The sequence below is a fragment of the Poecile atricapillus genome, chromosome 6 (assembly GCF_030490865.1).
Source record: "Poecile atricapillus isolate bPoeAtr1 chromosome 6, bPoeAtr1.hap1, whole genome shotgun sequence".
Taxonomy (NCBI): domain Eukaryota; kingdom Metazoa; phylum Chordata; class Aves; order Passeriformes; family Paridae; genus Poecile; species Poecile atricapillus.
In genome coordinates this window covers 22232070-22258285 of record NC_081254.1, presented here as the reverse complement: position 1 = coordinate 22258285, position 26216 = coordinate 22232070, and the positions used below count along the sequence as shown (strand labels likewise).

General features: G+C 38.1%; 1 protein-coding gene across 3 annotated transcripts in view; it reads left to right on the top strand.

Moving 5' to 3' along the window:
• PLCE1 (phospholipase C epsilon 1) overlaps positions 1 to 26216 on the top strand; it is a 139563-nt gene that overhangs the window by 103211 nt on the left and 10136 nt on the right. For all 3 annotated transcript variants that reach the window (XM_058842127.1, XM_058842128.1, XM_058842129.1), the window contains 20 exons: positions 1222 to 1888; positions 2382 to 2564; positions 3415 to 3532; positions 3909 to 4068; positions 7224 to 7346; positions 7431 to 7567; positions 8480 to 8718; positions 9690 to 9751; positions 9918 to 10083; positions 11882 to 11989; positions 12405 to 12521; positions 12604 to 12762; positions 13814 to 13937; positions 16050 to 16174; positions 16822 to 16939; positions 21177 to 21308; positions 22421 to 22711; positions 23482 to 23645; positions 24557 to 24818; positions 25673 to 25791. In XM_058842127.1, the coding sequence (XP_058698110.1) occupies positions 1222 to 1888; positions 2382 to 2564; positions 3415 to 3532; positions 3909 to 4068; positions 7224 to 7346; positions 7431 to 7567; positions 8480 to 8718; positions 9690 to 9751; positions 9918 to 10083; positions 11882 to 11989; positions 12405 to 12521; positions 12604 to 12762; positions 13814 to 13937; positions 16050 to 16174; positions 16822 to 16939; positions 21177 to 21308; positions 22421 to 22711; positions 23482 to 23645; positions 24557 to 24818; positions 25673 to 25791 (3574 nt within the window). The remainder of the gene's footprint in view (positions 1 to 1221; positions 1889 to 2381; positions 2565 to 3414; positions 3533 to 3908; positions 4069 to 7223; positions 7347 to 7430; positions 7568 to 8479; positions 8719 to 9689; positions 9752 to 9917; positions 10084 to 11881; positions 11990 to 12404; positions 12522 to 12603; positions 12763 to 13813; positions 13938 to 16049; positions 16175 to 16821; positions 16940 to 21176; positions 21309 to 22420; positions 22712 to 23481; positions 23646 to 24556; positions 24819 to 25672; positions 25792 to 26216) is intronic.

Genomic DNA, 26216 nt, shown 5'->3' with positions numbered 1-26216 from the left:
AAACAAATCTACACTGAAGACTGATGCAGTTATTTTGTCAGTCCCTTCACCACAAACAATAAAACTTCAACCTATTTGCCATTCTTTTATAAATCTGATGAAGATACAGAGATCTCACCAATTAATGAATTTGTAAAGGAATCATTGCTGTATGGAATAAGGGAAAAATTCAGATTATTTGCCCAGGTAGAGGGGATTTTAAGGAAAAGCTGATGGTCATCTGTGCTGTTTAGCACTGAGGGAGATGGTGTATGTGACTTGGAAACACGAGTCAGGTTTGGCTTAATTGGTAGATAAGGGGCAGGAACTGGACTGTGGTGATAGGAAGGGGATGCAAAGAGGGTATTAGGACAAGGTGTCTTGAAGGCTATGTAGAGGAGGATGGTTTGGATTTTATTGCCTGGATATCCTTAGGAAAATGTGCTTTGTTAGTTCTGTTGTACACAGAACAGTTTGTCCTTTTTTATGTTCACTGAAGTACCCAAATATTGAACATTTGTGCATTCATACACATTAGAAGCTTCTGCAGGGAAGATGTTTCATTTAAACTACCTCTTCTGTTAGCTGTGTGTCTATTGTTTCTAGTTCTGCCTAAATCTTTCAGAAATTTTAGTTGCTGCATACAAGTTTTACGTTAATACTTTCCTTAAGTAAAATAAAATTTCTTACGGAAAGTATCTGATAAAATTCCTTATGCATTCTTATGAGGAAGGTATGTATTTTAACCCCTATTTTACTAGTGTTAATCAAAATTTTATATAATATGAAAGGTCTGTACATTAAATCAGTAATAGAACAGAGATTAGAAGTGAAGTCCTGTCTGAAATGAACTACGTCTTGCTATCAGTTTCCACATATGGCACTTAATATTTCAGCTGAAGCAATCTTGCACAGCAGATTTAGAAACTAGAATCACTTGGCTTTAAGAAACAATCAGACATGTTTTATTATTAATGCAAAATTTGGAAAGGTCTAGGAAAATATAAGCATATTGTTTCAGGAGTTAGAAGTAATTGTAGCAGCATCTCTTAATAGATGCAAAATTGCAATAACATAAATTGTAATACTTCAAAAACTACACAAGTTCCTGTAAGTCCCAATTATACAGTGATGATAGTGTTCCATTTATTTAAACTACAGCAGAAAAAATACTCATCAAGCGTAGCATAAATCAGCACAAGTACCACTAAATACAAATCTCTCATCTTTGCTCAAATGCAGATTTCTCATCGGAGATCTTTCAGATTCAGAAAGTGACATATTTGAGCAGTTGAAAGAATGGGACGCAAGTTCAACGGAAGAGCAGCAAAAGGCTTTCTGCCATGGGATCGAGCTCATTCCCTGGTACGTGTTGTCCATCAGGGCTGACGTCCATCAGTTCATGCAGCAAGGGGCAACCGTCATTCATTATGACCAGGAGACACATCTCTCAGCTCGTTGCTTTCTTCAGCTCCAGCCTGACAATAGTACTTTGACTTGGACAAAACCCACTACAGTTTGCCCTGCAAATGCTAAGGCAAAGCTGAGTGTGCTGGGCAATGCTGCTGAGCTTGGTAAATACCAGTTTCTTGGTAATATGGGACTGGTGGAAGGCTTTTTGGACTTGTTTTCAGCCAAGGCTGTCTATATGGGACATTCGGGCATTGATATGCACACTGTGTGTGTTCAAAATAAACTTTGCAATATGTCCCTTGAAGAAAATGGTATAACACTACTTTATGGACTTCAGACTACTGATAATAAGTTGCTGCACTTTGTTGCTCCAAAATACACTGCCAGAATGCTGTATGATGGATTGCTGGAATTGACTAAAGCTGTAAGAAAAATGAGGAGATTCCCTGATCAAAGACTGCAGTGGCTACGGAAACAGTATGTCAGCCTTTACCAGGTAAAAAATGCTGTGATTCTCTGTAAAAAAGTTCGAAGATACCAACAGTTTAATGTAATACAATTAGTTTCTATTATAAGTAAGATTAGATTAAAGGTTAACACTAAATCTCCAACTTTGTAATGTGGCTTCAGCAGCAAGATTTGATTCTTCACACAAGGTTATGTCAAATCTTGCAAGTTTTCAATACATTGAGGTTAAATTTTTTTTCCTTACAAAGCTCTTCATATGTTTGGAGTTTTGGAGTAAGTATTTTATTAAAGAAAAAAGCAAGGACTGTACTTAGAAAGGGCACCAAAATAATGAGTGATAATAGTTAGGGCCAAAAACATCCCCAAAGCAGCAAAAAAAGTAGCCCTTGGGAATTCACTCAGTAATCAAAAATTGCCTCCTCTTGATGTTTCTTTCATTGGCTCCTCAGAAATGTCAATATTACTGCTTTAAAAATGTGTCCTTATTATCCTTGTTTTGTTAACGCTGAGAATCTTTGTAGGAAGATGGAAGGTTTGAAGGCCCAACCTTGGCTCAGGCTGTTGAGCTGTTCGGAGGCAGACGATGGAGTGCAAGAAGCACAGGCACGGGATCGCTCACCAAAAGCACTGAGAAGCCCAATGTGCAGAGAAACAACACCCTGGGAATCAGTGCAGCTAAGAAAAAGAAGAAAGTACTCATCAGGGTAGAATATTTTGTTATTCATGTGTTTTGTTTCCTTCCTTTCTGCAGTCACTCTGTAGCTGTGTTTTGAACCAGAGAAGAGAAGTTAGATGATGATTTTAAAATGTTTATTGTAGTTTCAGGTTTGAGGATAATTGTTTTCCAATAGTTTGTTCTTTTCTCATGCTTGCAGCATTGCTAGGACTGTAGGTGCCAAGGCTAGCAGAATGGGACAGAATCTTCTCACAACCTTTAGGTGCTACTTCAGTATAAAGACAAAATACTGGTGGTGATAAAAATCTTAACATGCAAAGTGGTGTCTGGAGGTTGGTGTAATTTTTTTTTAATCCCTTTTGTTTTCATGTTTTGAAAAACACTACCATAGTTGTTCCACATCACATTAGCACCCATTTTATCTTGTGTGGGTGACGGAAACATGACCTAGTGTGGAAGTCTCCTCTCTTTTCCTGGACAAAACTGCTTTCAACAGTGAGTGGGAGAGAGGAAAATGCAGGACCAGCACCTCTACACTACCCACATTTTCTAGAACTACTTTCTAGGTAGAATGGCTCTCAAATGACAAGATCCATCCTCTGTAGGGCTCCAGTGCACCAGTGAAACAGTGTAAAACCAGCTGCAACATTCTAGAGAGGCACAATCATTGTCATATTCTGTGTGACGTCAAACTGAGGTGACACCTAATGGTCCCATGCTTGACTGTGTATCTGTTTAACTTTTTCTGCTGGTATTGGCCTCATAGATCAGTTTCACGAAGAATTCCTGATTTATGTCATGGTTTTGTTACAGATTGTGATGAAATGAAATGGAAATAGTGGGTTTGGGATGTTTATTATGGTGCTCATTATTCCTAGGGTGAAAGTGGAGAGGCCACTGATGATGAAATGGCAACTCGGAAGGCAAAAAGCTGTAAGGAGTGTCGTAATAGAAGTGGTTCAGACCCTCAGGATATTGATGAACAAGAAGAGCCAGGTAAATATATTGCTTCAGTACTTAAAAATCTGTCAGGGTTTTGCTCAAAGCCTTTTTATGCAGACATTATTTGTAGTGTTAAAAATAAACTTACAAAGCTACTCTTGCAGTTGAAACTCCAAATCTGTGAACTCTGAAATGAATTTCTGTAGTTGTGATTGTTCTTTCATTTAGTTTCAGTAGCATTCCCTTTCTATTCAGATATAATTCATTTGTGTCGTTCAATATGTACTTCTTTGACTGTGTCAGGACAAATCTAGAATCGTGCTACTGTCTTGCTATGTTTTAATGGATTTTCATATAGGTCTCCTGGACAAAAGCATTTTAATTGGGACAGATGTTGTAATTGTGATGAAAACTTTTGTTTTCTCCTTAGATCAAAATACTATTATTAATGCTTCTCCATCTAACAACCTGCCATCAAGAAGAGCTCACTCTCTGACAGCATCTGGATCTCCCAACTTAGGAGCTACATCATCTTCACCAGCAAGACCAGTCTCCTCTCCTGTAATACCGTCAAGCAAAACTCAGTCTAGGTAAGGTCAAAATCCGTGCTTTGATTTAAAAGGAAAAGAAGCTACTATTACTTACTTATTATCAAATGTGGGGTTTGTGCCAAACTGGCAAAATCTGACAAAAACAGTGCCAGAAATGTCATTAGCCTTTTTGTGGATATCTAAAACACATTGTAGAACAACACAAGACATTTAAGCTGAGATGCCATGAATCTGAGGATGGCTTTGTAGCAAGTCCCTGAGCAGCATATTTCAGTTTATATCTGTTACAGAAGCAGATTGGAATGCTGTTCCAAAACTACACAAATATGGAGTTTAACTCTTTCTCCAGATCTTCTACAAGACATAGTTATAGGCATTTTCTGTATAGTGAAAATCAACAAAAGTGTTATAGATGTGTGAACTGAGTTCTGAGGTTTCTCAGCATAAGTAATTTCTACCTGGGGGAGTAATAATTTTGCTAACATTCCTGGTGATGACTGCAGTACTGTCTTGGGAATTGGAGGAATCAATTTGGAATCTTTCTCTTACAGGCCTCTTTTTCTTGAACATTCATCATTTTTGTGTTGCTTAGGCAGTGTAAAAGGTTATGCTGTAGCAATATGTCAGTAACACAGTGCACTTTTATATTAATTCTGTAAATACTAATGGTGATGGTAGTAGTAATTACAGTAGGAATAATATGTCAGGGATATGGACAGTACTTTATGACACACAAGAAGACAGTCTCAACAGAGGCTTTCCAGTGCCCTTCTGGAGAATGCTGAAATACCATTTTGAGTATGAATCTTGGGGGTTCCATGAGAGCAACAGTAAACAATGAAAGATTACTGCTGCTGAGCGAATATTATATTTGAAGAGACATGTGTTGTGCAATAGTTCCTGTTGTGTATTTGTTGGGGATTGTATTTATACTTAAAATAGTTGGATTTGGCAACAGGTGTGAGCAGTAGAGCCACCTGTGAATGTGTGCTTGGGTTAACACTGCTTTGTGAGCCCCTGTGTATTGTCATTCACAAACTTGGATTTGTCTTGGTGAGCTATTTTTATTTTATTTTATTTTTTTGTAAGGGTGAGAACAACTTTCTATTACATTGAACTGAAGAAATACTGCTTTACTATCTCTGGAAAAAGATTCTATGTTTTGCAAATCTGCTTTTTGCTTTTTATGCCAGAATAGTTGTTGTCTCTAAATGAGATTAAAAGGCTCAATGGAGAACTTGCATTTCCTGGAAAAGGCCAGCTGATGTTCCTTTAAATCCTCTCAGGATTGGGTTTCTGCATGGATCTGTGTGTAGCTAAGCATTGTGGACCTCCCCCAGTTATTCCAGGTCTTCCCTGGCAAAGTTGTCTGGCAGCTCCAGAGCATTGCTTTGCAGAGCAGTCCCAAATTTGCTATGACCCTTCTTGCTAGAACTTCCTCAGGATGTAGCTTATGGCTGTTTCATCTGTCCTGAAGAAGTCTTCCTCAGAACAGATTTACATGTTTTTACCCATTGTCTTGACCCAGTTATCATGAGCCATTAAGAAATTTGGAGCACTGGAGAGAATTTTATTCTGAGCACAGGTATCTTGCAGCTGCTATTGTCATTCCTTCAAAGTAGATGGGCATCTGATGAACTTCCAAGTTCCTTGGAAATCTAGTGCTGCTTGTAGGGTGGAGGAAGCAGGAGGATGGTGCTGCTGGGACACAGAGCACAGGATACAGAAAACTAGAGATGGGGGATTTTTGGGAAGGGAGAGTAAACCTCCTCTCTCATTAACTATCTACAGGTGTAATCCAGACTGCTACTAATTGCAGTTTTGGTTGTTGGTGATGGTGGGGTTTTCTTGGGGGTTTTGGCCTTTTTTAAAAAACCCTTTTTGTTCATATTTATTTCCATTACTCTGGAAGATAATCTTTAGTGATCAAATTGGGTGAAATGCTGAGCATTTTCTTCTGCCCTTGGTCCCCCATTTGGTACTCTGCAGTTCCAATCTGCCTTCTGGAATCTAGAGACTTTCCTCATCATGGTTTATTTTTCCTGTCTGATAAAAATGCTGGGAATTATTTTAGCTAAAAAAATTTATATGCAATATGTCAGTACTTGCCATAGTGAAGTCAAACAAATCGAATGTTATCAACTAAAGTAGATGATATTTTTTAATACTTCTAAATCACATTTTGTTTTCAATTGCATGCATCCATCCCGTGTCAGGAGTAAACTCAGGGGTCTGGTCCAGCATATTTGTGTAGAAAGTCACCTGCTTGCAGGCATGTCTTTAGGGACACTGAACAACCAGCTAGTCCTGTTTTTCCATCACAGCTGTCAGAACTATTTGTTCTGAATCTGATGGCAAAATTCATAAAAGAATGGATCTGTATATTTGAACATCACAGAGCAATAAAATCTGACAGGCGGTCTGATGTTTTGAAGGAAATACTGTAACTTGTGCAATTAATTATGATTTAAACTAGATAGTTCTTAAACTAGATATTTGTGTTGTTGCTTAGATCCTCCCCTTTTCAGGATACTGTTGCTGACAGATCCCATTCCTGTCATGTGTGTTTATTGGTGTTTAGGTCTAGGAAGGGGCTCAAGAGCTCAGCTCCTCATTTCAAATTCCTCTATGTAGTTCACTAAGGACTTGTTCATACTGTTCAAGTCAGGGCCTAACTGTACTTATTAGTGTAAATCCTCTTGAAGCCTAAAGATTTTGGGATGTGACTTTTGGAAATGTGCTGTTTCTACTTCAAAAACCTTGTTCAGCTGCACAACTTAGATTAATGATTGCAGTTACAGAACAATCTATTTTATTACTTCATCTTCAATGAACCTTATACATAACTTACATTAAAAGAATACTGGCATTGTGGTTTTTAAAGGGAAAAAAAGTGCTTCCATTTGTGCCACGTGTATCAGGCCTTTTTCCACATGAAAGTTTTAAATTGCATGATATACGTTATTCATTCTGATAAAGTTTGTCATTCTCTTGAAGAAAAAAAAAATAGCTGCTATAAGAAGGTAAAAAACATCACTATGCATCTTATAAGATGGTGCTTTATTTGCTTCTTCCAGATACTGGTAATTAATGCATTAAGGAGAGAATAAAACTGTTAATTCACTAATGCATAATGTATCAGTTAAGTAGAAGTTTAATGTAGCCAAACTACAGCAGTCTTTTTTTCGATTTAGCGCATGGAGCAGCAGTAGCTGGCATGGCCGTGTCAAAGGAGGAATGAAGGGATTTCAGAACTTCATGGTGTCTGATAGTAACATGACTTTTGTGGAATTTGTAGAGCTTTTCAAATCTTTCAGGTAAAATATATTTTTTTCTGTACTAATTTTGTTCATCCAAGTTCATAAAAGAGCAAAAATTGAACTTCTCCCCTCTTTTTGCAGTGTCCGTAGCCGCAAGGATCTGAAAGACCTTTTTGATGTTTATGCTGTGCCTTGCAATCGATCTGGCTTAGAGCCCACTCCACTTTATACTAATTTGAAGATTGATGAAAATAGCAATGGATTCCAGCCTGATTTAGGTTTGTTAAAGAAAAAAATGCAGCTGTTAGACTGCTGAACAACTTCAGTTATTTGCTTTAATAAAATGTGTCTCAGTCAGTCTCATTATCAGTTATAAGTCTGAGTAGAGGACTGCTGCCATGTCTCCACTAATACCTAGTTAGCAGGATATAAGACAAAAATGAAGGAAAGGAAAAGTATTCCAGCTTTTCATTAGCCAGATACATTTGTAACTGGTAATAGCAGAGGAATAAACTTGTTGCTGAATGGCTGAGCCCAGGGAGCTGTACAGGTTGCAGGAGCCCTGGAAGGGCTAAAACACTAAGCAAGTATTGGGAGGAGAAATGAGGAGGATGTGCCCTGTGTCTCATTTGGCTGTTTTTTCTTATCTAGTTTCCTAGTGGATCTGCTTTATGTGGGATAAAGGGGAAGGAAGCCTCTGTCCTCCTTTACATTCCTCAGTTACTATTAACTCTGGGACTTTGGCCACATGTAAAGAAAACAGTCTTTCTGCAAAGCAGCTTGTGGGGAAGGTGCAGAACAATCGGCCTATGAAACTGGAAGAAGATAAAGGGTGATTGAACAGGAAGGGTGTGGGGTTGCACACAGTGAAGGAAAGGCTTTTAGGCTGTTTGTGTTGCTGAGAAGGGAGCAGGAGAGTCCTTGGTTTGTAGGAGGCTGTGGATCCATGTTATAGGTTCCAGGATTTCATTCAGAGTAACTGGACACCTGTAATCCACTCACATGCATGCTTAATGCTCTCTCTTTTATTAGTGGGTAGAAACAAAATGGTTTTGTTCTAATTTACTGTGTCAGTGCTAAAGCACCCAGTGAGATAATTGTGTATTGTATAGTACATTGTATTATATACAGGATATGTAGTGGACATGATTGTTTAGCTTATATTTTTATTTCCTCATTTTTCTTTTAAGATTTGTTGACTAGAAATGTTTCAGACCTTGGTTTGTTCATTAAGAGCAGGCAGCAGCTATCAGACAACCAGAGGCAAATATCTGATGCTATTGCTGCTGCCAGCATCGTAACCAATGGTACTGGAGTTGAAAGCACATCACTGGGAGTATTTGGAGTAGGAATCCAGCAGCTCAATGACTTCCTAGTGAATTGCCAAGGAGAACACTGCACCTATGATGAAATCCTCAGTATTATCCAGGTCTGTAATAGAAATATCTTGCATTTCCTTTTTACTAGAACTCCTATTACTTCCCTTTTCCCCATTAACATTGTATGCTGTTCAGAATAGCATCTGTGTGGGCATCTCCTTTCACACCGATGTTGTCTCTATAGTTTACTTGAATTTAAAATTTAATACTGTCTTTATTTTGGGCTAGAAAAATGTATGGATGCCCATAAATATATCCATTAAAAAATGCAAATAGTTTTATTAGCTATGTGTACTTTAACAGGGAAAGGATGTTACCACCTAGGAAAAGTGTTCGTGACAATTCTTTTATTTCTCTTTGTCTGGGACCACATTTGATTGAACATAATCTTACTTTGGAACTTTAAAAAGCACCATTTCCACATATTTTTATTTTATTGTAAAAAAAAATGTCCAGAGCAAACGTGGACATTTTATTCCCTTATGTACTGTGGCTGAAGATTCTAGAAAGTGTGTAGAAAAACTTTTATTCCTCCAAATGTGTAATTAATGTACTCCAAAACTAAGCCCTAGTTTAGCCATTAACAAAGGCTAAAAACTATCTGTAACTATCAATATATAAGATAGGATTGCAGAGTTTAAAAGACAGAAATTATAAAGAAACTTCAAGTTGGAGTATGACAACTCTCATTGAGATGGTGCTATGTTGTATTTAAGCACAAGAGTAGGACATCTGATCATAAATATTTCTTAATTTCAATTTAATTGCTATCTCAGCTTTGAACAGGAAGTTGGATTAGGTGATCTCCCAACACTCCTTTCAACCTGAATGGTTCTTTTGATTTATTATTATGATCTTAGTATTTGGGAAAACACAGTTTGCAGGCATCTGATTACTTTATCCACAAAAAGACTGTTTACATGCTAACTCTTTAGTCCTGTGAGCTACAGATATATAAGAGCAATTCTTAGAAATACGTCTTTATCGTGTTTTTCTATCTTTGGTTTCTTCCTCCTTATAGAAATTTGAACCTAGTGTGAACATGTGTCAGCAGGGGCTGCTATCTTTTGAAGGATTTGCAAGGTAATTACTTATGTGCTAATTTATATATGTGTATATAAACGTGTATATATATATATGTATGTATATTAAAAGTATATCTATAAAAAGATAGTACCAGTGTATTGGTGTTTCTCAGAAAGTCACAAAATTCACAGCATAAAATTTCCTCACTTCTTCTCACTTCCAGATTTTTAATGGATAAAGACAACTTTGCCTCCAAAAATGATGAATCACAGGAGAATGCTGAGGACTTGCACTTTCCTCTCTCATATTACTACATAGAATCCTCGCACAATACTTACCTTACTGGCCATCAGCTTAAAGGGGAGTCCTCAGTGGAGCTCTACAGCCAGGTATGCAGGATTGGATTGTGTAGTTTTCAACATGGACTTGTTTGTTTTACTGGCAAGTTTCAGGAGCATGACCTTTTTGCTTTGAAAATCTAGATGTCCTAAACCCCTGCTTGCAAAACGTTGGAAAACATGATGTGTGGGAAAGCTGCCTGTAAGCACAGTTGTGCTCAAATGCCTTTTCTAAGGCAAAAAAATGGGTTTAGTTTGAGATTCATAGCATTTAGACACCAGTCCGTCTGACCCAACCTACTAAAATTAGACTTTCCCACAGGAAAGACCGATCTAATATTTTAGTTCATTCAGATGTCAAAGACACTAGTGAAATACTGTACATTGCACTGCAAAGTCAAATTTCAAATACAGCTATAACTACTAAAAACGTTACTTCTAGGAATATTCTACAGTTTTTAGACTTTATGCCTGATTGGTGGTGATCAGGGAAGGAACAATTTCTCCCTTGGGCTTTCAGTTCTGTGTTTGTATATATGTATATATTTGTATGTCTGTGTGTTTACAAAATGCTGGAGAAAGCATCAAACTTCCTGTCAGTAGTGGTTTTGTTATGCTGAGAGTTAATGACTCACCACTGAGAATGGACTCATCTGGTGTCCCATGTGCTCCTTCACCTGGGGCTATAGACAGAGAGGTGAGGCTGTGTTAGGAAATCCTGAATAACATAAATGCACTGAGTAATGCAGTTGCAGAGGTTCCTGTAGTAGCACTGCACAGTGATACTAGTATTGTGTTGGTAGTAGATGGGAAGTGAGATAGACAACAACTGCCTTCAAAGTCTGCATGATTAAGAAAAGCCTTTTCCTGTCCCTCAAGTAGTGTTGCCAGCTGAAGGGGTACTTGGTTCTGGTTCAGTGTGTCTGGCTCTCACAGAAGTGGTGGAGTGACAGCTTTGGACACAACTGTCTGAAATCAAATTATTCCAGTTTTGAGTAGATGTAATTATTTCTTAGTTCATGAATGATTTTGCTGGAAATGGGTTGGATTGTTGAGATCTTTCTATTCAGTAAAATATTAAATTGTAGTACAGATGACAGGCATGGTAAATACTGATAGCAATAATAAGCTGATCTAACCAAAAGTGGGTTAGCTAATCTCTTCCTTCATCCTTCCTCTTTGCTTCCTTCATTGGTTTTTAAAGCAATGGTTTTCTGAAATAAATAAATGATTAATTAAAACATTGATGAATGAATTGATGGCTGTAAATTAACTTAATATTTTATCAAGATGGCCTGGCACATTTCCATTTTAACTGTCCTCATAAAGGTTTCTAAATACTTCATTTTCAGACTATCTTTTATTTATAAAACTAACAATAATTTTAAAAAAACAGAAAACAAACTGCAAGTGCTTTCCCCATATGATGTCATGGGAGCAACCTGAAATAAATTGCCATGTTGCTTTATAGCTGTTTTTGCAGGTAGAAATATGGGAATGTTTCTCTCTCAGAAAATTAAGCTATATAGTAAGAACTACCTTCTTCAAACAGATGTCACGTGTCCTGTACAATACCATGAATTTGAAAGCTTTGTGGTAATTCTCCCAAAGAACATACATGCTTTGCTTTATTTTCCCAGTCTTTTTCAAGGGGAAATAGGAGTTCAGTTAGGGAATGCAGTTAGCTGGGGACTGTACCCTCTATGGGGTGTTTACTTCACAGACATTGCTCTTTCCAGCAGTTTTGCTGAATCAGTGGGCTTTCATTCAGCTCTGCAATGCCTGCCTTCTGCTTTGATGGCATGATGCTGTGGCTTAGATGTACTTACACAGTTCAGTTGCATTGCAGGTTCTTCTACAAGGCTGCAGAAGCGTAGAATTGGACTGCTGGGATGGTGATGATGGGATGCCTATCATTTATCATGGCCACACTCTTACTACAAAGATCTCTTTTAAGGTATGCTGGTAATTGCACATGGAAACAAAAAAATGAGAAGTTAATTTTTTCTGTAACAAAGGGAAAAAATAATTGCCTACTAGAAAAATACAAATTCTAATGGGCTAAATTCTAATAGAATATAAACTATGGATTATGTGAGACATGAAATTCTCAGTGGTAAATATGCTTTCAAATTAGTTTTTGTAGCATATGTAGTGTAATTTTCTGTCTTCTTGTTGTTTCATAAATAACAAAAGTAGGTGTTACCAGTTGTGTTGTAACAAGATGCCAGCTTGCTTTGAAGGCACACTGTGGCCTCTTCCTTCTCACAGAGGAAAGCAGGTGTCCCCCCTCTCAGCTGCAGTAGATTAACTGAAAGCTGCAGAATGCTCCCATGTTCTTTCAGTGGGCTCTGTCTCTCTCTGTCTTGCAGGAGGTGGTGGAAGCCATCGATCGCAACGCGTTCATCACCTCCGACATGCCGGTCATCATCTCCATAGAAAACCACTGCTCGCTGCCCCAGCAGCGCAAGATGGCTGAGATTTTCAAGGTAGGCCGTCAGCTGCAGTGAGTTATTACAAGCACATGCCGTGGGATTTTCCATTATACATCACCTGTTCTTGATATTTCAGAGTGTATTTGGAGATAAGTTGGTGACAAAGTTTTTATTTGAGAGTGACTTTTCTGATGATCCCATGCTGCCTTCCCCTGGCCAACTGAGAAGAAAAATCCTGCTTAAAAACAAGAAGCTGAAAGCCCATCAAACACCAGTGGATATATTGAAACAAAAGGTAAAGTCCTTCCTTAACAGCAAGCAGTGAGAACTGCTTGAAAGTGAGAACTTTGTAACTTGTTAGAAATAGTTAATTTGTGTTGGAAGTTTTTGCTGATCCCCTGTGTAAAGCAGAATAATGCAATGCACATTCATACTTGGAAAACTCACAGTAGATTGCAGTGCTGTCAAGTAAGTAGACAACACGTATAGTAAATTATAGCTAAAGCTTAACTAAATTTTAGTGTATATTAATTTTATAAACTTCATAACATTACATGTCCTGTGTGACAAACATAAATGGATCTTTTTCTCTGAGGCTATAGCATTTGCTATTCATGTTTATTGAGAAGCAGAGATATGCATTCCGTATGTATGTATATTTACAGTATGTAGTAATTTTTGGTAGAGTTCTGCTTTGTTTCTTTTTTCAATTTCAAGCCAGGCAAATACTTGATTTTTTATTGACTTTTTGTGAGGGACTCTGCTACTCAAATAGTGTTTATTCCCATGTGAGATTTTTTTTTATTTCTAATAATTAGGGCTACATCTTAAGTAGCCTCAATGTAATAATGTCTGTGGTTAGTTAGCAGTTCAATTAAGTCCTTGAAAACTAATTGCCATTACCCAAAATGTAAACACAATTGCATTTGACTTAAATTCTTGTCATCAGATGAGTAAATCATACTGATCATACCAGTATATGGATATTCTCCATCTTTTGAAAAAGTATTTAACTGTTTATGAAACAGTGTACCTCAGACTGGAAAAAGGCAGTCTTCAATCATGTGCAACTTGGACATTTTTATAATTAATAGTGCTTAATTAATTAGGTTAAATAAGTAATTAGGTTTCATATCTTATTAAGTGTTTTCCTTGCAATACAAGTTCTCTTTACATTCAAACCCCTAAAGTGGTATTTTAGCTTGATCTTAACAATCTTACTTATTTCTCACTTAATATATTCAGTGCTTTCATATAAACAAAATGAGATGCAAACAGTGATGAAAACTGTTTTTCTTTTTAAAATTACTTAGCAATAAAGTAAGTGTGTGTTTCTGTTGTTGTAGGCTCACCAGCTGGCACACTTGCAAGCACAGGCTAGCAATGGTGCTAGCAACCCCACGCCTACCAATGAAGAGGAAGAAGATGAAGAGGATGAATATGACTATGACTATGAATCTCTCTCTGATGGTAACTATGTTTGTTTGTTTGTTAGTTACAGTGCTTTTGTTAGAACTGTATTAATAATACATGAATATTCTAGTTCAGGAATGAGCTGGGTAAGCAGTGTCCTTGCACAAGTGTGAAAAGGCTGAAATTCTTCAGCCAGCAGAGAAGAGGGACTGAGGGGTGAATTGGAAACAGGTTTACTAAGTCATGAAGTGGTGGATTAAGGGAAGCACAGAATGTTACTTATTAGATCTAGCAGGTGCTCAGTGAAACAAGTGGAAGTTCACTCTAAAACAGGTAAAATATTTGTTTGTGCAGCTGGTAGTAAACTTCTGGAATGTGCTGCCATGGGAAATTGCAGAGCCAAATGGCACCAGCATATTAAAAAAAAACAAAAAAAAAAAGATTGGACAAATTCCTGGACAGATTTATAAGCAGATGTTATAGGTAGCAGTATTTGGTCCAACATCCCTATTATTCAGTGATTGTGGTTGTTGGGGTGGTGATTACTGGCTGGTTGCTCTCTTGCCACTGTTAGAAAGATTATTCTGGGCTAGATGGACAACTGACACAGCTGGGGATGTTCTGCGGAATGAACAGTGAAGTACTTTCATTCTGGTGGGGACCCATTTAAGTTGTATGTGCCGTGTTCAGAGAGATGTAAGGCTCAAACATGTCCTGCAGCACAGGACTTCTTTGCAGGTGGTCTGTTGTTTACATTAATTGCTTCTGTGTTTAGTGATTTAAAAAACAGTCACGAGATTAATGCAGTTCAAGACTTGACACTGCTTCTGGAATAGCAAGGTTATTTATGAGTTTGATGTCAATGTTACCTTCAGTTGTGTTTTGCCTGAAAGTTGGCCTAGCTGGCTACTTGAGTATACTCTGTGAGGAACGAGTGTAGATGTAAATTGCTGTGAAAACCCAGATCTTTGCTAACAGACTTGCCAAGAAGATTTTGCAAACTGATTGCAGTAAGTGATTTTTGAGCACTGCTCTAGTTAAGAGAAGGTTTGAGAAACCTGAAGCTAGCAAGAAACATTCACATCTTCCAGCATATGAAGGAACCTGCAGCATGGTTTACTACTTTATTACAATGATTATTCTTTGAAATCTTTAATTATGTTAATATTTTGTTAAAACTAATCTGAATTAGTTTTACTAGATTATTAGATTGTTTTATTTTTCATACCAATACATTTTTTTTGCATAAGGCTAATAGTTTTACAACTGACACTTATTTTTCATTTCTCTGGCTCTAAATCTTAATTCCCTTTACTCTTATTCCCTCTCTGACTCATTTCCCTATAGCTGATGTCCTTAATGCTTCTCCTGCTCCTAACAGCCAGGAAGGTAAAAGCCACTTGGTTGAGCATTTTAACTGCATGAAATCAGCACTGCATTAATCTGTTGTTCTGACAATTCAACTGCCTGTTCAATGTGACAGTGTGAATATATAGTTTCTACTTCATATTATAAATGCAAGCAGATATTCTTATATGGCATTGTAAACTGGTCAGGAACTGTTAGAAGCCTGCATGTGTGACACTTGTTATGCATAAAAAGAATATGGTCAAAGCATCAGGAATATCAGGAATAAATTGAAACCATTTCTTTTGTGACAAGTGCAGTATTTTGGTCCCGAAAGACCACATCATTATTAGGCATACTATTCTCTGAAAAATATGTAGCTTTAAAGAGGTATTTCTATAGGTGTAAAAAAATACTTGTGCATGGTGAAAATAAGGAGAGGAAAGCCAAAACTTGTTGTACAAAATGTGTACATATTTGATGGGGTCAATTGTGCTTGGACTTTGGCATATTTTTGTCATTCAGGAATATCAGTTGTTTTCAGATGGTAAACTGAATTCATTAGATGGTTTGGTTTTAAAGATCTTCTGAGCACAAAAGGATGGGCTTTAAAAGAAGGGCAATATCTTAACCAAACCCAAGCATTAAATTTTTAAACAGGTTACTTCTAGAGGCTGATGCTTTGATCAGTAAATGCATTATTTTAGCATCTGATTATTCATATAAGATTCACAGCACTGTCCACAAATATTGTTAATTCAGATTAAATTTCCAGTTGAAATTGTTTGGCTTTATGTTTATTAAAATCTCATTAATTTTTAGATAATATTCTTGACGACCGACCTGAGAATAAATTATCAAGCGATAAACTGCAGTTTGAGTATAATGAAGAGACTGCCAAACGACTAAAGAAGGCTGATTGTGCTACTTACAATAATAAAGGAAAGGTAGTTCTGCTATTTCCCCCTTCTTCTCTGCTGCACTTTGATATGTAACCAGCTTCAAAAGGATTTGGACAGTTTAGGTAACTGAGACATCAGATAGCAAATGTGCTTTAATGAAGAGAAGCAACAGAAAGCATGGAAGGACATGAGAGAAAATAGCCTAAGTAGAACAAATGCTCAACATACTGTTCAAGAAAAGTCCTCAGAGGTTCTAGTGTATATATAGGCTGCTTGGCTGAAAATCGATATTGATGATCCTGAAGATCTAATCTGAAACCTCAGCGTCTTTGTACTTCAAGATAAGTTTAAAATACCACACTCTTACAGTGCTGTAATACAGCACCTCTTATTAAGTCATCTGAAAAAGGAACCAGTGTGTTGCTGTTTAGTGTATTGTAGAGTCTTCTCAACATGGATGTGTTTTGTCCAAATGTTTGTAGAACTGGCTCTGAATAAGACCTTTACACACTACTCCAGAATCAGCAACAGGTATTGATCAGAAATGTGCACACAGGAGGGAGGTTTGTTAGGATAACAGAAACCATATAGGAAGAAAGAGATAAAATATTTCAAAGACTTAAGTAAGATACGCAAATGTTCTTCCACATTCAGTAATGCAATTATTAAATGTTCTTGGTGTTGCCACTCAGGTTTATGACATGGAGCTGGGTGAAGAATTCTATCTTCCACAAAATAAGAAGGAAAGCAGACAAATAGCCCCAGAGCTATCAGATCTTGTCATTTACTGTCAAGCTGTAAAGTTCCCGGGTAAGTACACTGCCCTGTTTTATTGCTCTAAGCTTTCTAATTCCTGGAGACATTATGTTTATGTTTTGAATTAGTTTGAAGTAGTCGAGGAGGTTCGTTCTTCATGATTTGGTAGTCTTCATAATAGCAGCTCCTGGCTGAGAAGTAGTGCTCATAAATTACGTGAATACACACTGTTTGTCATATTAAAATGTTTACAAAAGTGAAATTTGCCAGTCTTCACAACTTAGACAACTGCTTCATGCCAAATGCTAGTTGACAGAAAGCTTTATCTTTAGTGCTTTGAGTTTCCATGTAAGGACCTACTGAACTAAGAAGGAAAATACTCTTTAGACCTTGAAGGTAGAGTGTGTCACACATCTTTAAGTGACCTCTGTTTAGTGTATTGCACCTTTGCCTACAGCTGCATTTTCTGTTCCTGCCCAAGTGGACAGGAGAGGACCCGTTTGTAGGGGCAAAACACCTTTCCATGGGGTAGGTGAGGGCAGCTGCTTGCACACTCTCACTCGATCTTCATGGAAGCAGTTACAGAAAATCTTCTGTACAGTAGGAAGAATAACTTTTGCAGAGAAAAGGAGAGGGAGTAACTGAAGAGATCACTGATAGGCACTTGTTCAGTACTGAAATATGATGTTGGGTATATTTTGGCTCATACTGTGTACATAAATACTTTTAAATTGAGAATTTATTGTTTATTGATATGTTTAATGTTTTGAATGAAAAATCTGCTCTTTAGTGGAATGGTTCTCTGTGGAAAAGTTAACAATTCTGCCAAATCATGATCTTATACAAACAGAACTATAATCAGATTAGAGAAGCTAACCAAACATAAAATAGTGTCAAATAGGCAAGATAAACATACTGAAAAATGGACAGACATTCTTTCATAATCTTTTATAACTTTAAAAATTGTAGGTCTCACTTGTAAAAATAATGACTTCTAAAAATTCAAATCTGATACTCTTTTTAATGAAATCAGAAATGAGATATCTTTCAAGTAAAATATTTCTTTTAAAGAAAGATATTCAAGATTAAACGGGGATAGTTTGGGTTGTTCCAAGCATTTTGACACATAAAAAAATTCTGATGTTCTAAGACAACTGTGAGATATTTAATTTTTAATGCGATACTGGCTATTAAAGAAATACCTGCTTTCCTTCTCAAAGTTCTTTCTCTTGCTTTAAAGGGATCATGAATAGAACAGTTAAGAAAATCATCTCCTTTGATAGATGAACACATAAAGCTGTAGAAATTACTTTTGCAACAAACTTTGTGTCCTTGAGACAAATGCTTCCTCCTCTGAGGTAATGTAAGCTTCCATGGCCACCAAGCCACTGATTGGATTCCTCTGCTGGGCTGGAGGGCACAGACATGGTGCAGTGCCCAGTATTGTCCATTCATGATGGGAACAAGCTGGTAGATCCATGACCCTGGAGCTGTAGTGCCTGTGTTCCTAACCACCTCAGAAAATGCAAGAGTTTTGGAAATAGGGAGGGCAGGATTCATGTCAGTGTCTGATCAATGGTGTAAATACTTTATTTCTCCTGTCTTCGTATGTTTGTGCTCTGTGTTTACACTTGCCTACATCCCTGAATGTTAATCACTGATTTGTAACTATAAAAAAGGACAAGGACCATAATGTTCACTAACCCACTGGGTAACACAAGACTTCCCTAAGTGTTCCCTGGTCAAAACAGAATTTATCATGTGGAGAAAATAACATTTATTATTTATAAAACCTCTGGAACCCACCATGGCACTTGTTGTTTCTGTGCTCTTTGACCTTACAGTCCTTGCTTAACTTGAATTTCAGTGTGTTGGATATCATTACACCATTATCTGAGAGGCTGAAGGTCTGTTCTTTGGGGTCACCCAAGCTGAGGGCAGTGGAGCACCCCTGAGCACTGCTCCTTGCACATGGCTCGTCACCTTGGTGCTGAGATCCTTACACAATGAGTAGAGAAACTGAGTACATAAAAGCAAGATTTGCACGAGCAAGTGGTGGGAGCAGGGAGTCACCTGAGCTCATGACCATGAAATTTGGTTGCCATCTCCATCATATCAGATTATCTGCCCCTATGGTATCACTTTTCAAGAAATTAAAGTGAACATAAACAGAGACACCCTATGAACAAAAATGCTGTAAATTCCCTTTTAAGGTCTGCAAACCTACAGGCTTTCTGTTGGTCTGAGACACATGGTGTGGTGAGAAGGTGGCAATTACAGTTTAACCTGTTGTGTTAGTATGGTGAGAAGGAGAAGGGTAAGGAAGCTTGCAATCCTCTAGATTAAGTCTGGAAGCAGTAAAGCACTGTGCTTATATCTAACACATGAGATGGGCACTAAAATCTGTATCTCAAAGAACATGGCACAGGGGTTGTAGGGAAACAAACCGTTTACTCTGACACTGTGGTAGTACAATGGGATTTATGTACAGAATGGTGGGATCTAAGCTGGTCCTACTTTGACCAGAGAGTTGGACCAGATGATTTCCATATCCTTGTCAGTCTCTATGATTTTGTGCATTGATGATTCTATAAATTGTTAGAGCTATATTTTGAAGTGAAATGTAAATCGGAGTGAAAAATGGAGCTTGTCTGTGGGAAGAGATGTGTGACATGCAAAGCATGGGAAAGACTGAAAGGAAAGTCCCAGCTGCAGTGTACCCTGCGGCCATCACGCTGGGTTCAGCCAGCCCTAGGGCTCTGCACTGCTCTCTCTGGTGATTTATGGGGTTAGTTTGTTTCCTCAGTGACTGTCTCCACAACAGGACTTTGAAACCTGGATCTTACTTGCCAAATCCATTTGATCCATTGAAAACTGGGTTTAAATAGTGCTGGAAGCACACAGTGCATAACTCCTCATTCTTCTAGTCAATTCATATTCCTTGATCACAGTTTCTACCATCTTCTGTGGTTTATATGTATGTTTTGGCCCAAAGAGACAATACATCTCCAACGTGGAAAACATTTATGTATATTCTGGATTTTACTAACCCAAGCAGTTCCATTGAAACTGTGTGCATAATTTTGGTAAGTACATGTACTTGTGCCATAAAGACTGAGAGCTGAAAATTTGCAGCTGTGGGCAGACTTCAATCAGAAAGAGGCCAATGTATCCTCTTTGTAATTTACATTTGTATTTGAAATATTAGTATTAAATTCAGAACTGTCTTTAGGGAGGTGTGGATTTATGTGAATTAATGTGGAACGTTTTAGGAGTCACAGTTAGGCATATAATAGGTTTTTGTTCACAAATTTGTATCACAAATACATCTTGGGTCTCTGAGAGCATCTCACATCTCACGACTGTGGGTGTCAGAATAATTATTGTGCACTTTAATTTTGATCTTTAATTTTGATTTGTCTGCTCTCTCCAAGCCAACAGAAGGAAATTGACCTTAAGTGGGATTAAGTCTGTTTACTTCACCAGGACTCATGTCAAGATTTTAATGGTTATGTTTCTAGAATGCACAAGTTTGAATAATAGGTATACTAGAGCTTTCCAGCTCCACTCCTACTACATATTGGCTGTTGAATGTGTAATGGATTTTGCACACCTAACTGTATTTCCCAACACTGAAATACAAATAAATAGAAGAAGATGCCTCTGAAAACATTTTGAAGTTAAACTGTTTAACCAACAGCATTTGGACATTATGTTATATTAATTATATTTATTATATATATTATATTAATTATATCTTTAAATCATAATAGTGCATTTATTTAATTATGTAGGTATGGTAACCTAGATGAATTCCATGATATTCACGACTCTACAGATTTATTGCTTCTGTAGAAAAAAATTTTTTTTAATCCTAGGATGAATACATTGGACTCTTACTGCAGAATTTTTTAGTATCAATTTGGACCATTTAGTAATTTGAGAGAGAACCTTTACTTTCCTCAAGCCATAAAGTAAAATGAAGAAAAGTTATATCACAGAGAGAGAACTGTATATTTTATTGTTTTATATGGGTTTCTATATACATTATATATATGTGTATATATATTTATGCATTATATGTAAAATCATATATAATATATAGACATATAGAAGTGTGTGTATATGTAAAGATGTTAAAATTAAATTGTGGAGAAAAATACACTGCTTGTCCTGTGTGCTATATAACAGGAGCATTCATGCCTTCCAAAATAGTGTAAAATATGGTGGAAAATGTCATGCCCTCTTGGTCATGTTTTTTGGCTCATTTCTTTTACATTTATGGGAACAGGCTTGTCAACACTAAACCCATCTGGCTCTAGCAGAGGAAAAGAAAGAAAAAGCAGGAAGTCCATTTTTGGCAACAATCCTGGCAGGCTGAGCCCTGGGGAGTCAGCTGCTCTTGCCAAAGCATCTGGAAAAGGTAAAGTTAGCATCTTCTTTCTCCAGTCACGTGGAATGACACTGTAATCCAACACATGTACCAGACCAAGTTATTAAAGATCAAACACTTTGTAATGTGTAAAACATTAAGCTTTGGAATGGTTTTTCATTAGCACAGCAGCTATTACAGTACCACTATTACAACTGAAGTGGTGAGTATGGAATATTAGGATTACTTGGTCAGAAATATGATGGCCCTAATTCATAAACAATTCAAAACTAATGTACATTTAAAGTATCTTAAAGTTTATATTTTTAAAGATATAAGTGAATATTTTCAAAGTACAAATGAAAGCCAGGACTTCTGGGCTGGTCCAGAAAAGAATTTTTATTGTCTGAAATAGAACTTAGCAGCCTAAAATTCAGCCAAGTCCAAACGTGTAATTGTGCAAATTAGACTCTGCAGGTGATTCAGTTTGTGAACCTGGAAATTGTGAGTCTGCCTATGAAGAGATGTAAAGAAACACAAAGAAAGTACAGGAAAGTTTCTGGTGCAGGAATAAGACCCAGATCCCCTGCCTCTCAAGTGATCACCATAAACAGATATTCATTTTCTGTTTCAGGGAGGGTTGTATTTCTTGCAGCCCAAGGGCATGACTGCAGCAGACAGGAAAGATTTCCTTCTAGAGGCCTGTGTCTTAAAAGTGAAGAAGTGTGATGCCTAATTCTAAAACATATAAGTATTTTGCTGCCTTTTCCCCCTAACTTTTGCAGTCTCTGTAGATTGTTTGGAAAATTAGCAGTTGGCTTTCAGTCTTGCCTCTCTTCCTCAGGTAAAATCTATAAATAAGAAGAAGGGAATTTTATTCCATTATTTTATTCAGGCAAATGCCAGTTAGGTATTTATTTATGAAAGTGTTTGTTAGCACATCTAATCATGGTATTATTTCAGTACTTGGACATTGTGTTTCCTCTCATGGATTTTTATTACTGTGTGAGAAGGATTGTGACACTTGCCCTGAGTAGTGTCATTTTCCAGAATCACCTTCTTCTACCATAACCAAAGCACACAACATACTCCACTAGAAAACACTGAATTTTTGGAGTCTCTGGACCTGCGGCTGTACCTTGAGGGCACTGTTTATTTTCCAGGTCCTTTTGATGCGATGCGGCAGACCTGGGAAGATCCTTGCTCTCCTTACAACTCTCCAGCTTCCCTCAGTGCCATCATAAGGACGCCTAAGTGCTATCACATCTCGTCCCTGAACGAGAACGCTGCCAAGCGGCTCTGCAGGCGCTATTCCCAGAAACTGATCCAGCACACCACCTGCCAGCTCCTGAGGACCTACCCCGCTGCCACGCGCATCGACTCCTCCAATCCCCACCCCCTGATCTTCTGGCTCCATGGTGTACAGCTTGTGGCTCTGAACTACCAAACGGACGGTAAGGCTACACAGACACACGTTTTAATATGTTTGAAGTGTGATAGAAGATCTTAAGTCATGAATTTGTATATTTCCTGTTTACTTTTCCCTGCTCTCCCGAGGGGACCTTCCTGTATCGGCACCCAGCACAAGCAGGTTCATACCACAACAGTCTGGTCCTTGTGAGCAGCAAACTCAGAGTCCAGGAACTTTATGCCAATGAACCAGGTCCCCTGATAACCCAGACATGCCTGGACAGCAACACTTCCATTTTTATATTTATTTTATTGCTGAAGGTTGTTTTTTTCTCCCACTTCAGTTAACTGTTATCCCTTTCTGATTTCAAACATAAAAATGTACTGAGTTATTTTTCACTTGGAAGTGCTGCCTTGGGTGCTGGTTTAATGTTGATCAAAACATTTTTGGAATATTTGGTGTTCTTTCTTGTGTTCCTTCACATTTTTGGTGAGGAGTCCATTAGGTCATCTACAATGCTCTTTCATTCTGCAGTTCAGAGCACATTCCTAGAAACTTCTCAGAGAACTGGTGTAGGCAAGCCCTACAGTTCAATAAAGACAATGGAAAGGAAAAGAATGAACTGTTCTTAGAGTTTTGTGTAATTACCGGATAGATTGGACACATAAATCACAGCTACTTCTGAAAACCAGGAATAGTATACAACTAAAATATTTTTTAAAAAGATACTTCAAACATGACTTTGTCTTCACTGTTACAGTTTTTCCATTGTACCATTGCTCTCTGTCAGTTTTGGCTGCCTTAATTTCGCAGATCTTCCTCTGCAACTCAATGCAGCAATGTTTGAGGCTAACGGTGGCTGTGGATATGTTTTGAAACCTCCGGTTCTGTGGGATAAAAACTGTTCAATGTACCAGCAGTTTTGTCCATTGGAAAGAGATCTCGATAATAAGGAGCCAGCTATATATTCTTTAACAGTAAGTACATGAAAAGGGAATTTCATACAGGCAAACAGATAGAAGTAGACAATGTGCAACTACAGTCTTTAACCAGCATTACAGTCATGCTTCTAAATTAAAAGATTGAATCTTTAAATGTTGCTTCCAAAGGTCAGCCAAACTAACAGAAATTGGAGAGGAAAGGAACAGAGATTTGTCTTTATTTTATTGTATTGGCTGATTTGTATCCATAGTTACTTCCCCTGTTTCCTTCACAGTATTTGTTGAAACTCAGTCCTGAAAGCATTTTCCCTGGGACTACACTACTGTGTAAAATTACACATGTGCCTTGATGTTTTACACATTTGTGAACACTTGAAAAGCTGCACAAAAGCCATTCTGAAAAGATGTACTGAATCTTGAAAAAATGTATTTTGTAAGTTATATAACAAGGTATATAATTCATGGATTTGTGGCCAAAAAAATGTACTCTCAGAAGCTAGTCCTTTCCAGGAAATGTGTCAGAGAAGTGAGATTCATAAGAATCAGGATTCTCCCAGCTGTGGTAATTGCACACTTAATTCTTGTGTTGTGTGTGCCAAAGCAAGCCAGAGCTCAGTGCCATCGCCCCGGAGTAATGGAGAAGCAAATGTGATCCATTTTGACTACATTACTGGTACATTATTTCTGGATTAATGTTCAGATGACTTGAACAGTTGTATAGTGTATTTTTTCAGAGGAAATATACCATAGCAATGGTGTTGGGGGTGGGAGGGTCGAGGAAGCTCTGCTTTTGAATTTACTGCCCTGGCAATCACAAAAGTGAGCGTTGTAATTAATTCAGCATGTTAACAAATTGTGCTTAGGGGTGTGCTGAGCAGCGTTTAGCTCAGGATCCTGATGGCACAGGGCTTACTCCACTAACTGTTCTCTGTACTCCTCGGCTGCAGATCGTGTCTGGCCAGAACGTTTGCCCCAGCAATAGCACAGGCAGCCCCTGCATCGAGATCGATGTGCTGGGGATGCCCCTGGACAGCTGCCACTTCCGCACGAAGCCCATCCACCGCAATACTCTCAACCCCATGTGGAACGAGCAGTTCCTCTTCCGGGTGCACTTCGAAGATTTGGTCTTCCTCCGGTTCGCAGTTGTTGAAAATAACAGCTCAGCTGTAACAGCTCAGAGAATCATTCCCCTAAAAGCGCTGAAGAGAGGTACAGTATAGTTTGTGGTGGCTCCCTAAGCCAGCAGATTCCTGGGCTGAATCCTTCCAGAGGGAAATTTTTAATCCATTGCATTTTTCTAGAGGAGACAGGGAGCAAATACCAGACAACACACCACAGCCTGGCAGCACAATGCCAATCTAAGGCTCCCTGGGAGCTGGCAGCTGCCCCAGTGACTTGTAAAAAGTCCGATCCTGTGCTGTTGTGGAGGCAGGGGCATGTGGTACACATCTGCTCAGATCCTGAGGGTGCTACTGGGGCTCTGTTCACCAGAGCTGCTCCCTTAGGAAGCTTGGAGTGATTGCACTCCTGCCTTGTCCTTTGCCCAAGAAACTGCTGTAACAGCTCATCACTGCAAAGGGGAATTGCACTTCTTGCAGCCATGGCTGGAGGGGAGTTGAAGAAAGGGTGAATAAAAGTGAGAGATCAGGAAACATCACCAATTGTGCGACACCTGGAAGTGCGTTTCTGTGTTGCCAGTAGCCTTTGACACTTGGCTTTGTGCCACCGTGACATCACACAACTGTCTGGGTTGGCATATGAGGGCCATACACATGCATTTTCCAATGAGAATTTGACCTTACTTTATTCATATTCTGGTATTTAGATGTTTTACGTATGACTATATTGAATATTATGGTAAAACAAAGGCAGGTTGCTCCATGAGCCACTCAGCAGTAGGATTTGTGTTACACTGTTGAGAGTGTTAATGCAGTGTAGAATGCTTCAGATCCTATCTGTGTGGCAAAGTATAGCTATAAATATGGCAAATTTGAGTTTTCCATCTATGAGACTTGTATCCTAGGATGTGGCAAAGAATTTACAGAAAGATTTTTCCTCTTTAGGCTACAGACATGTTCAGCTCCATAACCTACACAATGAAACATTAGAAATTTCCAGTTTGTTCATAAACAGTCGGAGAATGGAAGAAAGTCCCTCTGGAAACACCCTGCCTGCATCTATGGTAATTTAATTTTTGTTTGTATGCATGAGTTACCTGTATTCTTAGTTTAATGACTACTGTGATGTGAAGATTTATAGGGCCAGAGTGTTCAAAGATGTTAGCCCTCAAACCTGCACATTCTTCAGACATAACCTTGATGCCTACATTTTTTTTTTCTTTGGTGGAAGTAAGGTTATGCCACCTGGATAAAACTGTGGGAAGGTAAATCTTTTCAAAGTCTGGCTCCTCTGCTTTATTTAGGTATAGAACAAGAAATGTGCTCCACGACTGGGTGAATGTGGATGAGCAGTCAGGTTCAGTGCAGCCTCATGCATTCCTTTGTGCATGAATTGTAAGCAAAGCATTTGAGACCAAAAAAAAAGAGGAAGATGCAAATTACCAGCAACTTTGAAATAATGAGAGTAAAATTGATTTCTGTTACAAGA